Genomic DNA, 14,755 nt, shown 5'->3' on the forward strand with positions numbered 1-14,755 from the left:
AGGGTCCTGCACAGTATCTTAGCTGTTCCTAGGACTGCGCTCTTCTTGACAGAAATCTCCGACGTTGTTCCCGGGATCTGCTGGAGCCACTCGCCTAGTTTGGGAGTCACTGCACAGAGTGCTCCGATTACCACTGGGATCACTGCTATCTTCAACCTCCACATCTTCTTGAGCTCTTCTCTGAGTCCTTGGTATTTCTCCTGCTTCTTGTGTTCCTTTTTTCTCATGTTCACCATGTCTAACACTATGGGTGTCTTCCTCTGCTTGTCCAAAGTTAAGTTAGCTAAAGAGTTGGGATGCTGTGTAAGACATAAATAAAGCTAAAATACAAAGGTTTGGACACTGTTTTGCATGTTTCCCTACTGCAGGGGTCTCTGCAAGCATACAGAGGGGGTACTCTGAGAGGGTACAAGATGACAACTCTGGAATTCTCCTAGAAACAGTCGATCATATTTGTTTGTCAAAGCTGAATTCAGGGCAAACTACGCTAAATTAGCGTTTTTAGCTAACAGCTACAATAAGCATAACAGTTACCTTACGGCTATCATTTGTTAACATGACGCTTGTTCTTATGCATGTAATACATTTAATACCAACCTGAGAGTTTATCCGCTGGTCATTCGACATGACGAATGACTTCTGAAGTCTTAATTCAGCTCAAGACGCTGTAGATTCCCGTCAGTAACACTTTCGGTCCGCCAGTAAAACGTAGTTCTATTAATCTGCGCTTGAACCGGAACCGGATGTAAGTTCCAAAAAACTGAATTTTGGAACTGAAATTGAATTGTAGAACTGAAACTGAATGGTGAGAAGTGAAACTGAAATTATTCGAGAACTGAATTTTTAAAGGATAAAATGCACAGATTTCTGCCCATACGACATGTTGTTGTTGTTGTTATTATTATTATTATTATTATTGATCCAGCACAGTCCTACAGCTTACAGTGTGTACTCTAAATAGGTAAAAGTAATCCTATGGAACAGCCCAAAACTGGTAACTTGAAATATTCACAAAATGATGCATTTGGGAATATTAGGGATAGTCAGAAATCTAATTGCCAGTGCTAATGTATTGGACTGAATTAAATATGAAATGCTTACTTTAAAAAAAGTGGCTGTAGAGTGTGTTTCATGTGAACCATTTTTTTCTTAATAATTTGCATAATCCACTCTCCCTCACAGCTCGTTTGACTGTGAGTCCCAGCAGCTCTCAGCTGTTTAAAGATGAGTTTGTGACTCTGAGCTGTGAGGAGGACGACAGCTCTCCTGGATGGACTCTGAGGAGAAACACAAGCAGACAGCAGAACACTCAGTGTGGAGATGGGTGGGGGAAACTAGCTGGTTCTAACTGTAACATCAGTTACATTGACCCACTTGAAAGTGGAGTTTACTGGTGTGAGTCCAGAGAGGGTCCCATCAGTAACATGGTTAACCTGACAGTCGCTGGTAAGCTGAGTGTGTGGAGTTAGTGTTGATGAAGCTGTGTGTAAATGGATGAAATGCTGTAGTTTGTCTCTGTGCTCAGATAAATCAGTGATCCTGCAGAGTCCTGTCCTCCCTGTGATGGAGGGAGATGACGTCACTCTGCTCTGTAAAACAAAGACCACTCCCTCCAACCTCACAGCTGCTTTCTTTAAAAATGGCATCTTCATTGGAAACAAGATTACAGGTCACATGACCATCCAGCATGTTTCCAGGTCTGATGAAGGCCTCTACAAGTGTGACATCAGCGGTCATGGAGAGTCTCCATCCAGCTGGATCACTGTCACAGGTGAGGAGCTTCACTCTGATTTCACCTCTTCTTTCATCCACACATTAACCTGAACATGTGGGATTCTCTCTGCAGAAAAACCTCAAATTACATCTGGAGCTCCGCCCCCCGCAATATCCCTCCTGCATTTTGAGTTTACTCTGATGGGCTACCTGGTGTTTGTTGTTCTGTCCATAGTACATCTCCACTCTCCTCAAGGTGAATCTCTAACATCACACAGCCATGGGCAACACACTGACCTGTCAATCAGTTATTAACAACCTGATGATTATGAGCTGTCTCTAACTGAAACCATGATAAAGTTAAATCCTTTCTATTCCAATTTTAGGTAACTGAGCTGCCTGCCCCCAGATGATAACCAGATCCACCAATGGTGAGCAGGATTTGGGCAAGGAGGTTAATGATGTCACCTTATGGCTCGTGCTAATCTATTTCTGTGTTTTTATCAACTGTTTCCACTTTGCTTTTGTTCTCTGATCCAGTTCATAAACTTTTGACTGCAACTCTGTTCCATATTTATTTACGTTTGGCTCTTCTGATTAGATTGTATATGGGTGTTAATGCACCCATCGTTGCTGTTCATTGTTAGGATAAAGGATTTTGAAAAAGTCTTTGTAAATCATGAATTGTAAATGTTTAACCAAATTCTGGGTTCTTTGCAATAGGGGTGGGGTTTCAATTATCAATTTTCCAATTAAAATCGATTCTAGCTTGAATAACTTGTTATTGATTCATTAAAATCCTGAATCATTTTTAAATATAAATGTATTTTGCCAGAATCTCAGGTTAAAGCTGTCATTCCAAAACCACCAAACAGCAAAAACAGTAAATCAGATAAATGGATTCCACACAAAGACGTAAACACAAAGCTGTTTTTTTTCCGTCTCCTTCATGTTTTTCTGTGTTTTATCCTCAGTTACTTTGACACAAAGACATCTGCTGTGATGCTTACACCTCTGATAAAGTGTCAGCTTTGATTTTATAGATATAAAAATATGGATATGTACTTACTCATAGGTGATCAGAAATATAATATTTCTGACTGTGTGAGGCAAAAATTTCCCAGATTCAAATAGAATCAAATTGAGTTGAAATCAGGGATCAAATCGATTTGGGACCTTGTGAATCGGAATCGAATCAATTATTATGATACTTTGCAGCAGTAGGAGTAGCTTTTTTAAAATTTTGACTTCCAATCGTTGCAATCCACTAGTACCGCCTGTGGCAACGTTTCACAGTCTACGACGGGATTAACTCGTGACACACCGGCACCTGGCTCTATCATGACACTTCCTTCATGCACAATAATGTTCTTCTGTTCTTGCTTCTTGCAAATAAACTGTTACCTAAATAAAATGTCCCTGTGTATTTATTTTCAGCTTGATGAAATGTCCAATTATGAAAATTAAATTTTAAAAATCACCACTACTTTTGTTCAGGATGATTTTCAAATTAAATAGATTCAATAACAAGAAATTATGTATTCATGAAAAGTTTATACACTAATGTTTGGCATTCAGCACAATGTCTGTTTTTGCTTATTAAATAAATTTGAAAATCATCTGAAATGAATGAGTAGTGCCTTTTAATATTTCATTGGTGTAATTTCAGTCATGTGAGACAATCATAAAGTGTGTGTCAGGAACACTTGGGGTAAATACACTTAATTAATCAGCACACTTGGAGTGGATTGGTAGTTACATACTGGCTCAGGTAATGTAAACATTTTGGATTTAGTGAGGAGAACAATTAGAGACATCGTGAATGAGTATTGATTGTGTGTGTGACATGAGTGATGGAGGTGTGCTGAATGGTTAGTACTGTGTTTTTATTTTTGAGTTTGTTGTGCAGTGGAGCATAAGCTGTTCTTGATAACGGATAATGAATGGATGCCAAATTTGTGTAAGAGCTTCTGAAATTTAAACTCCAGAAGTTAAAAGGTCAACCAGAAGGGAGAGATTTACAGATTTACATGAGCCCTGAGGAGCTCCTGTGCTCACCCTGATGGTGCTGGAGATGTTGTCAGCGATTCGGATGGACTGAGGACACCTTGACAGAAAATCTAGTATCCAGTTGCAGAGAGAGGTGCTCAGTTCCAGCTTGCTGAGTTTGTTAAACAGTTTTTGGGGGATAATGGTGTTGAATGCTAAAGTCTATGAACAGCATTCTGACATAACTGTTTTTCTTGTCCAGGTGGGAGAGAGAGAAGTGAAGCATCCTCGGTCGACCTGTTTGGCCAGTATGCAAACTGCAGCGGATCCAGTGAGCAGGGGAGGTTGCTTTTCACGTGTGCCATGACAAGTCTCTCGGAACACTTCATGATGATGTCAGGGCGATGAGATGGTAGTCATTCAGGCAGGATACTGAGGATTACTTTCTGCGTGAGGAAAATTCTTGAGAGTAAGAATTGTTTGTAGAGCAGCATCTGCATTACAAAGGCAGTGGTGTGTAAAGTGCAATTGTGTGTGCGTGTGTGTATGTGTGTCTGTGTGAAAACAGAAGCAGTTGCATGAAAAAGATTAATTCAGTAATTACTGATTACAAAAAATGATCCTGCCGCCTCACAATGATGAATCACAATAAATCCAGGGGTTTAGTCCTGTTTAGTCGTGATGACGTGAGTTGTGGGCGTTTCAAACCAGGCTTCGGAGCAGTGTTTCGGAGGCTCGACACACCGTCAAAACGCCATAAACATATTGTGGAATGCAGGGAAATCTTTACAAAGAACCTCACAGAGAGAGATTGTTATTCAACCCCAAGCTGATAGGAGGCGCTCTTTATTACAACACACTCTGATGCTACACTGTGCTTCGAGGGTCATCAACAGCATAACAGAACTCACCCACGGTTGCATTCATTCTATAAAACAACACTGTAAGTGCCTTTGAACCGCAGTACAAACACAACATTCAAGAAAACAGTTAAAAGTAGTGTAACCATAAACAACAAAACAAGAACATCCAAACAGCAGTCCCAAGGCATGATGGGAGAGAACTAGCCGCTCCCCCAACACGCCACAATATCAAACTTCCCATTCTCGGAAGAAGAAGTGAGAAGAAGAAGAAAGCAGAGTTGAGTTGAGTCCGATGTTTCTCGTGAAAGTTGATCCTGGATGACCAGCGCCCCGATGAAATTTCTGCTTCTTTCTTTCAGGTAACCGCATTAGTGAAGCCCGCTTATCACCTGGCGTATTGATTTGTCAGCGACGTGTAGCATCGGTAATGCTCCATTGTAAATATCAAAACAAACACGTTAACTTTCGGTAACATTTGTTATAGAGTCCCTTTCGACTGTAATGGCGGCGTTACGACCATTGACTGTCCTGACGGGAGTATTTATCTTCTATCTGCTGGGACATCTTGACTGTGAAGGTAACCTGGGTTTAAACATCTGCTATCCTTGTAATGTGCGGAGTTGGGAGGTTTATATAGTTACTGTAACAGTTCGTGGATCGATGTAACTCTGTAATGGTGAAAGTCACAACTTCTAAGTCAAAGTCTAATTCAAGTCGTGGTTTCACTTTCACTTCCAATGGCGCAGCTGCTGAATAAAATAAGTTTAAAAGTGGAATTTTAACTTAAACTTAACAGTAGATTTGTTTTAGAGCTGAGTGACTACATTACCGCAAAGCAACTTTTTAGCTAGAAATATAGAAATACAGGCCATTTACCATCGATATAAAATCAAAGACCAATGCTCCACCCTAGAAGAAAGTCCCTTCTTCACCATCGCCACGTGATTTATTTACATTTCAGCCATTTGCCATAAGAGGCCAGCAGGCAGTTACAATATGTGGGTATAGGAAGACAGAGTAATAAATGCATTTATCCAAAATAGTTTTTTTTAATATATCACAGTGAAGTGTATGTAGTTATACTTTTGTGTGTATATTTCTAAGTGAAAAAGGAAGTGTGTATTATCACTAGTGTTATCAGCGCTAATTTTCCACAGACGGAGATGCTTAAAAAACAAACAAAAACCAGAGTGCATGCTAAACACCAGTCAGTTTTATTTATTGCTGTTTTGATGGAATATAAATAATATTAATATAGTGTTATAAATCTATCAAATTAATTATTTTCTACCTGCCTGTTTTTATTCACAGTGCTTTCAGTAATGCCTTAAAAACACAGACTGCAAATAATCTTAATTTAAAAAAATGTAAGTAACAGACTGAGTGCAGGTCTCCAGGTCCGGCTGTTCAAAGATGTTCAAAACAGTCCTGTTTTAATGACCCGGGTGCTTGGAGGGGTTTGTTTCCTAAGAGGGGTGCAGGGAGGGATGGAGATGATCAGCTTGTCCAAGGTGGGGGTGGGCTATCACTTCATAGGCCTGCTTGATGTTATTGTACACATGTTACACATCCCATGTTGTAATTTCTGTGGATTTTTGCCTCTAATTTTTCTAAAACTATATTTTTTGAGACACCACTATTCACAGGTAGAGTCTGTTTTTCTTAGGGCTCAGGAAAGTCTTAACACCAGTCTGCTCTTGTAGGTGAAACAAGTAGCAAACTGGCATGTCATTCCACCAGCTACATATTGAGACATCGCTTATCTTGTATTATTAGAGTGGGAACATGTGAACTTCCCAATATCTTTTCTCTAATATCCAAGCCATCTATTTCTCTTCAAAAAGAGTTGTTGAGAGTACACCACAGTGAAACCAAGAAACCAAACAACCAAATAAAAGTTACAGAACAAGAGTTAGGAGAAATAAACAGACATGTTCTGGTCCTGTAGCTGAAGCAGGTTGCAAACTGACTGCAATACAGTTAGATCCATGATTATGTGGACAGAGACAACTTGTTTCTAATTTTGGTTTTGTACATTACCAGAATGAATTTTAAATGACATGACTCAGGCGCAGTTGAAGTGCAGACTTTCAGCTTTAATTCAGGTAGTTAAACAGAAAGGTACATAAGAGATGCATAAACATGTGAGGAACTAAAGCATATTTTAACACGTTCCTTTCTTTTCAGGGGCTCAAAGGTAATTGGACAAATTAAATAACTGTCAGTAAAATGTTCATTTCTAATACTTGGTTGAAAACACTTTGCTGGTAATGACAGCCTGAAGTCTTGAACCCATGGACATCACCACATGCTGGGTTTCCTCCTTTTTAATGCCCTGCCAGACCTTTACTGCAGCTGCTTTCAGTTGGTCTTTCCAAGTATTCGATCCTGAGTATTCCTACTATCTGGTTCTCTTCAAAGAGATAAGACTACACCACCATGAATCCTAGAAACAAAACCCCCAAGCAACGATTTAGAAACATGCAGAAATAACAGGCAGTGTGGTGATTTACGCTGTGCGGACACCCTCACACCCATCAGTGTCACCCGGATTAAAAGAGTCAAAACAGAATGGTGATGAGAACCCACATGAGTCCAGAAATCCAAACTGACTGTAGGTGTTGTGGGCTGAGATGGTGGTCACATCGTGGGTGTGACTCCAGACAATAATGTTCATTGCTGTTTTTGCTCAGCACGCTGGTGTCTACTGCAGTGAATATAATGGGACCTTAAGAGAAATGACTACTTGGCTGTTGGCTCTCCACTGTACACAAAGGTGTTAACTAAAGCTTATGCTTGTTCTATGGTATTGCAGATGTCGCTGTTTCCATAGGTAGGGCATTTGCTGCATTCTCTATTGATGTTGTGTTTTTGTTGTTGTATAGCACTTTGTGACTTGTGCTTGTGAATATAAATACATTTTATAAACTTCCCTTCATTATTGAGCTGTTTGATATTCATCCTGTCAGGGATTCAAATCTGTGCAGACATTATTTTATTAGTCCTTCCTGGATTTTCAAGCAAGAGGAACTTTGTTTTTAATACAATTATTAGTAAAAAAACAAACAAAAAAACAAAAGCAAAACAAAAAAAAACACATTAAAAGCAAATGGGTGCATCACAGTGGCTACATCTACATTTATTACAATCCGTGAATAGAAGAGACCACTACATGGACTCAGTCAAACATACAGACTTTTCACGTGGGGGCAGCTTCTGCTTAAAACTCTCTACAAACTGCGAGTCTCATGAAACTGATCTGTGAAACAATCCAATTAATAGTTCATAGATGGTACTGTAACATTTACACTGGATATCAGTATTTTAACTAGGGATGGGTATTGTTTAGGTTTTATCCGATACCGGTGCCAAACCGGTACTTTTGAAATGGTGCCGGTGCTTAAACGGTGCTCAAACCGGTGCTTAAAGAATGGAGAACACAAAATTGGTCCAAAAACCTCTCATAGTCAGCTGTTTTTTTTGTAAAAAGACAACAATGTTAGCCTTTTCTGCAGCTATAGGGGATTTATGGCATCACTCTTGGCTGGAAGCAGTGCTTAAACAATGGAAAAAACACAAACTTTTGTAAATTTGTAAACACTGAGAATCACTGTTATAATGGTTTTTCATTTCTGAGACATGAAATGATTTATTCATGTAGAATTTTTTTTTTTTTTTAACATTTGTTTGATTTTTTTTTAAACTCAAACAAATGTTAATCTCATTATGGTTCATAAATCACATGGTTCCGTTTAGGCGAGCACTGTTCAACAAACCGAATTTTAACTTGATGTCATGGCTCCATCCTGTATCTGTGAAAACACCTGAAAGCACTATGACTGTGACTTTGACTTTATGACTTTATGGAGCACTGTAACAAAAAAATAATTTCCCCCAGGGATCAATAAAGTATTCTGATTCTGATTCTGATTAAAAGGTACATTTATGTGTAGACCATTTTTAATATGCATTTTATATTTATTTAAATCAGCAACATGTTTAAAGTTAATTTTCAAAAATGTCTCTAGATTTAAAGCAAAACATTCGTTTTTAAAGGTTAGACATTTTTTTCATCATCTAAAGACAGAAACATATATCATCACTGCTTTAAAAGTAAAGTAAAGCAAGTAAAGCTTCGTTATTCACTTATCAACTCTCATACATATTTTTCTTTTTCCATCATCTTATCATCCTTTTTGTGGTACGTTCAGTTTAAAGTGAGAAGACTGCTTGAATTATTGCATTGAAATTAAATAGTTTGTTAGAACTGTGTTACTGATTTTTCTTCCTTTTTTTTCTCATCTTTTCCTTCTGTAGGCCAAAAGGAGGTCAAAGTCAGACGAGGAGAAAATGCCACTCTGGAGTGTTACGGCCCCAGTGATGCTACTGAAATAATGTTAAGGTGGACCAAACCTGACCTGCAGACAGATAATTATGTCATTTACTTAAAAGATGGTCATTTTCAGAAAGACCTCCAGAATGACTTGTTTAAAGGTCGGGTGGAGCTGAAGGATTCAAAATGGATGACGAATGGAAACTTCTCAGTGATTCTCCAGAATGTCACCTTGAACGATTCTGGAACATATGAATGTTATGCAGCATACAACAATCAGCCAGTTCAAATTTTGAACAGCACCAGCCTGACAGTTGATCCTCCAGGTGAGTGAGTAGAGTTGAGTGTGTGTGTGATCAGAGGTGAAGCTGCTTCCTGGTTGTTGATGTTTGTTTCTAAAGATGTTGTTGATGAGACTTTGTAGAAAGCAGCTGGTCTGAGTGATGTGATCAGAGTGCAGTAGATAATGTCTGACAGCAGTTTGAAGAGGAAATGGATTCTGTTCTGTTCTTCACTCATCACCTACCTGACAGCTGACACCTCACACCTGTTTCTCAGCTGCAGATCAGACAGGACAAAGTGGAGATGGAGGGAAGAAGGATGAAGGAGAGAAGAGTGGTTCTGTTGGACTGATCGTTGGTCTGTCAGTTCTTGCTGTGCTTGTTGTTATTGTTGGTGTTGGTGCTGTTTTTATCTACAGAACATGTAGACGTAGACAAAATCAAGATTACCAGCCCCCTGACGATCAGGGGCTTTGAAATTCCATCAGTGGCTTCCAAACTGAACTGTGAGTCCTGCTGCTTGTTTCAGATTCATGAATAGCCAGTTCAACATTCAGAGTGACTGATGTTGGTCCAACAGTGGACTCACAGACACCTCACACCTGTTTCTCACCTGCAGGTCAGACAGGAGGACACAGAGAGGATGGAGGGAAGGAGGATGAAGGAGAGAAGAGTGGATCTGTTGGACTGATCGTTGGTCTGTCAATTTCTGCTGTGCTTCTTGTTGTTGCTGTTGTTGGTTTTGTGATCTACAGAAAATGTAGGAATTCAAAGTACCAGTCTCCTTCTGAACAAGGACAGCAAATGTCTTAATAGCTGACCTGTGAGTCCTGCTGCTGTTCCAGGTTTTTAACATTACGTTTAACACTCAGAGTGACAGATGTTCTGAGGAGGAGGATGGGGGAGAGAATAGTATTAGGGTTGGGTGATATGTAAAAAATTTCCAACCGGCAATCGTAAGTCCAATAACCAACGATGAATGATACATTCGCGCATGCGCAGACTTTTTGATGGGCGTGACCCACCATATCCCAGAATTCATAGCACGGCCCAGTTTCCCAAAATGGTTTGCAGCTACTTAGTTTTAATATAACTCTTATTACTCTTTCTGGGTCACAAAATAAACTTTTAAGGTATTTTCAGGCAAGAATGTAGCTGTGTAAACTTCAAATATCTGCTCGGTTTATCAAGACATCACACATTAAATGTCTGTTACCCAACAGCCTGATAGCTCACCGGGGTTCAAGGGTCACTAGAGCTGGCAAGAACAGCAAACTCCCGACACATCGTTTTCAAACCCAGCCTATTAATTCTGACACGTCTGTAATCATGCACAGTCTGATTTGTGCATTTACAACACAGAAAAAGTCCAAACACGAACTAATTGCCAAAAAAAGTAGCCAGTTTGGATGCATGAGCATGTACGTGTCCACCATCCAAATGTTTTTTTCTGAGGCTACTGCCTCTCTGTTATGAATTTAAGTAAATGACTCGTTGCATTTGGGCGCACTCTGAGCATTTGCTCGCAGATGAAAGAGGGTCCTGTTAAAACAGCACTTTGATTTTATTTTTCTGTTGACTGCTTCTGTTAGCTCCATCATTATTAGCAAACTTACTCATGGGCAAATAAATAAATCGCCCTTGTAAAAACTATCGACGATGGGATAGTCGATGTATTCGTCCAATCGCCCAACCCTAAACGGCAGATCTGTTGGACTCATAGTTGGTCTTTCAGTTTTTGCTGTTAGTGGTGTTGTTGGTTTTTGGATCAACAAAACATTCTGTCAGTGTCTTTACCAGCGTGCACTACCTTATTATTTCTCTGTAATTCAAGCTAATTGTAAATTCAGAAGAATGCTGTGAAATGACTTTGCAAACACTGTGATCTGTAGTGAGAGCAGGAAGCAAGTGGAGTTATGCACTGGTGAGAAGACGAATGAAAGTCAGTATAAACAACACAGAATACATGTGAGTGAATGACTAAGGAGTAGAAATAGTGACTGTTTGCCCCAAATCAAAAGTGTTTTGTTTGTTTGTTTAGAAACATGTTTTTATAAATAAAGTTTTAAGATGTATCAGTGTTTTGTATTTCTTTTTCAGTCCTTAGCAGAAAGACAATAACAATAACTTTATTGATCACAGAGTGAAATGAGCCTTGAGAGGAAAAGAAAACTCTGACCTCTCAAATCAGTGTGTGCAGCTTTAGTCTGATCTGGAATCAATCCAAAGAAAATTGCAATGTTTAGGAAGTAGATGTGTGAATGAACCCTCTGCATCTACAAACAGTTATTACATGAATAACAGAAAACCCATGTAAACCTATGTTCCTGTGTGCTGGAGCTTTGTTTCAAGCCTGGTGGCTTCAGCAGTGCTGGGAACAGTGGGTGTGTTAGTGGGAGGTGCTTAAATGAAAAGGCCATCAAATTTTTGTAATTTGAAGTAAGATTTGATAAAAGTTTTTTTTTGGTATGCTTTATCAATTAAGTTAATTTACTGTGGTGGTTTGTGGCTCAGCTGCAGGGTGACCCACACAGGTGACCTCCATCATGTAATCATGCCGCCCTATTGGAGCAGGATGCTGAGCTGTGCTGCACTGGAGGCTGCTGGAAAGCTGTACATAAAATATTCACGTGCCTGCAGTGTTATGTGCCTCAGGTCCTTTCAGTCACAAATACAGATTAGAGTAAACTAATAAAGAGTACAATAAAAACACAATGGCTAACACAGATAATTTTATTATGAAAATCCCAAATGAATTTATGTGTGTAGGTGTGAAACAGATTAAACGGCTGATTGCCAAAATGTTAAAACTGACCTCACAGCTGGATACAAAAACAGGAACATTGAATTGTGTGACTGTTAAGCAGAGGAGTTATGGAGCTGTATTCCTGGTGCACAGAGGTTAGTTGGAGGACCTGATCGCTGACCTGCCTGAGCAGGTATAATTTCATTCCTTGTGTTGGAGTGCCATCTTGTGGAGCTTTTTAGAATTTGTTTGGTACAGCACAATTTGGAGTTTGAGGCCTGTTTCAATGATCTTTATTCCTTATTTATTTTGTAATGAACCTTTTGCGAGATCTCGGAATAGTTCATCTTTTTTTTTCTCTCCAATGTTTCTTGTGATTCTCTGTTAAACTCAGGCTTTGGAACTCAAAGATCAAAAATATGTTTCATGTGTTTTTTTGTGTGCTCCTGAATCTGCTCCTGAAAGATGTCTCAGTGAGTTTATAGCGTTGGAGGGAGTCATGTTTCCCTCCCTCTAATTTAGCAATGAGAAGCATTCAATAATTTATTAACTTTTACTTTCAAAAAGATCCAAGACTTCCAAAGACTTGGTGTGTTTGTTACTTCAGTTTAAACTTGATTAGAAGAGCTGTGTTCCCACCTGGAAGCTAAATTATGTGAGGACCTTCAATGTGATCACACAAATTGAGAAAAGGCAAAAATCACAGTTGGCATACGTCAGTCATTCATGTTCTTCTATCCAGTCACAGTCTTTACTTAATCATCTATATTTGCCCAAAGTGTCCCAGGTGACTATAGTTAAACAAACAAAAAAATTCAATACCCCATCATTTTAGAGGCATTTAAAATTTAATTTATTTCCCAAGCAAAAACAGAAGCAGTCTATGCCAACAGAACATGATAACATAAGCAAAATATTACTCTCTAAAATATCATGTGTGTGACTTGACATATTCTTTCCTATAGGTTTAAGCTAAAGATGGATAAACAGCCTTGCTTGGCCCACCGCTACTCCTAAACAATGAAAAAGAGGGGAAACAATTTTTAAATCAAAACAAATAAAAAAATAATATAGCTGTCTTCTGACTCCTACTTGACCTTGTGCAAAACACTCAGAATGTACAATGGTTAAGTGTTTTATTTACAAAAACTATTGATTTCATCTAAGAACAAACAGCAAAGAGCGGTGCACACACAACCAGACACACTAATGGGAGGAGCTAAAGATTTAAACAAATTTGGGACATGATCGTGGAACATGACAAAGTCTTCCTGAGAACAGATGATACATGTAGAGTCAAAAGTTTATGATCTGGTTCAGAAAACATGTAAACAAAAGCAAAGTGGAAACAGCTGATAAACACACAGCGCTGGTTTGATTCAGTTCATAACTGCTCTGTGATGCTCTGGGGTGACATCATCAACCTCCTTGTCCAATCCCTGCTCACCACTGGTGGATGTGTTTATCACTGGAGGCAGATATTGATTACTAATTAATAGGTCAGTATAGACAGAACAACACCAGTTAGCCCATTGTTGTAAAGTCAAAATGCAGGAGAGAGCTCAGTGGATAATTGGAGTTTTACCTGCAGAGAGAATCCCACCTGTTCAGGTGAATATGTGGATGAAATAAGAGGTGAAATCAGAGTGAAGCTCCTCACCTGTGACAGTGATCCAGCTGGATGGAGACTCTCCATGACCGCTGATGTCACACTTGTAGAGGCCTTCATCAGACCTGGAAACATGCTGGATGGTCATGTGACCTGTAGGCTGCTTCCTGATGAGGGAGCCATCTTTATAGAAAGCAGCTGGGAGGTTGGAGGGAGTGGTCTTTGTTTTACAGAGCAGAGTGACGTCATCTCCCTCCATCACAGGGAGGACAGGACTCTGCAGGATCACTGATCCACCTCAACACAGAGACAAACTACAGCATTTCATCCATTTACACACAGCTTCATCAACACTAACTCCACACACTCAGCTTACCAGTGACTGTCAGGTTAACCATGTTACTGATGGGACCCTCTCTGGACTCACACCAGTAAACTCCACTGTCCCATGGGAGAACACCAGTGATGTTACAGTTGGAATCAGATGCTTTTCCCCAATTTATTCCACACTGAGTCCTCTGTTGTTTGCTTGTGTTTCTCCTCAGAGTCCATCCAGCAGAGCTGTCGTCCTCCTCACAGCTGAGAGACACAAATGTATCTTTAAACAGAGCTGCTGGGAGCTGCTGGGACTCACAGTCAGACGAGCTGTGAAGGAGAGGGTATGATGTGAATCAACTTTCACTAAAACTAAATCAAAATGAACTCTGCAGCCTTGTTTTGGGGTAAAAATCTCACATCCATTCCAACACAGCAACTCTGCCAGTTACACTTAAAATAATTTGTAATATTTTGGCCTCCCGTTGAAAATACATGATATTGCATACGTTTTCAGTGACCAGCTTTGAGTGCTCCTCAGTTTTCATATTTTTGCTGTCTGTGTATTCTATCATAATCAATAATTATACTTTTATCTATTCAGTAAATGCTGTCAGTTGCAGGTTTGTCTCATATAGGTCTTTCTTCTTGAAGTTTTCTTTTTCCATAATGTGGTCTCAAAGAAAATGGTCACTGTAGCTCATTTCAAATGTTTTCCCATTTTCCTATTTTATAAATATGACTACTTTTTTTTACACTCATTGCAAAAATCGTAATCATACAATCAGTAATTGTAACCAAAATTTAACACAATTATTAATTAATGTAAAAAATGGTGAATGACAAATTCTTGAACTTTACATGTTATTGAAATGAAGAAAAAAAAGCACAATTGGTGGATGTGTC

At 39.2% G+C, this 14,755-nt stretch overlaps 1 protein-coding gene and 1 long non-coding RNA gene across 3 annotated transcripts; both read left to right on the top strand.

Moving 5' to 3' along the window:
- Positions 1–1,741: 1,741 nt before the first annotated feature.
- On the top strand, positions 1,742–2,487 carry LOC113013347 (uncharacterized). The gene is made up of 3 exons (XR_003270816.1): positions 1,742–1,771; positions 1,847–1,969; positions 2,100–2,487. It is a non-coding gene; the product is annotated as an uncharacterized LOC113013347 (long non-coding RNA).
- Positions 2,488–4,772: 2,285 nt separating this feature from the next.
- On the top strand, positions 4,773–9,792 carry LOC113013350 (uncharacterized). Of its 2 annotated transcripts, none has more exons than XM_026154182.1 (4): positions 4,773–4,924; positions 5,050–5,142; positions 8,883–9,224; positions 9,463–9,792. In XM_026154182.1, the coding sequence occupies exons 2-4, from the start codon at positions 5,067–5,069 to the stop codon at positions 9,654–9,656; spliced, it is 612 nt and encodes a 203-aa protein (XP_026009967.1). In that variant the 5' UTR covers positions 4,773–4,924; positions 5,050–5,066; the 3' UTR covers positions 9,657–9,792. The 2 variants fall into 2 exon arrangements, with proteins under 2 accessions (XP_026009967.1, XP_026009975.1); XM_026154190.1 differs by having other exon boundaries at positions 8,892–9,224; positions 9,457–9,792.
- The last annotated feature ends 4,963 nt before the right edge of the window (positions 9,793–14,755 follow it).

Source organism: Astatotilapia calliptera, chromosome 3, assembly GCF_900246225.1.
Source record: "Astatotilapia calliptera chromosome 3, fAstCal1.2, whole genome shotgun sequence".
Taxonomy (NCBI): Eukaryota; Metazoa; Chordata; class Actinopteri; order Cichliformes; family Cichlidae; genus Astatotilapia; species Astatotilapia calliptera.

Coding starts and splice junctions, on each gene's coding strand:
- LOC113013350 (XM_026154182.1), top strand. CDS start 5,067: ATGGCGGCGTTACGACCATTGACTGTCCTGACGGGAGTATTTATCTTC. Junction 5,143..8,882: donor GGGACATCTTGACTGTGAAG/GTAACCTGGGTT, acceptor TTCCTTCTGTAG/GCCAAAAGGAGGTCAAAGTC. Junction 9,225..9,462: donor CCTGACAGTTGATCCTCCAG/GTGAGTGAGTAG, acceptor TCTCAGCTGCAG/ATCAGACAGGACAAAGTGGA.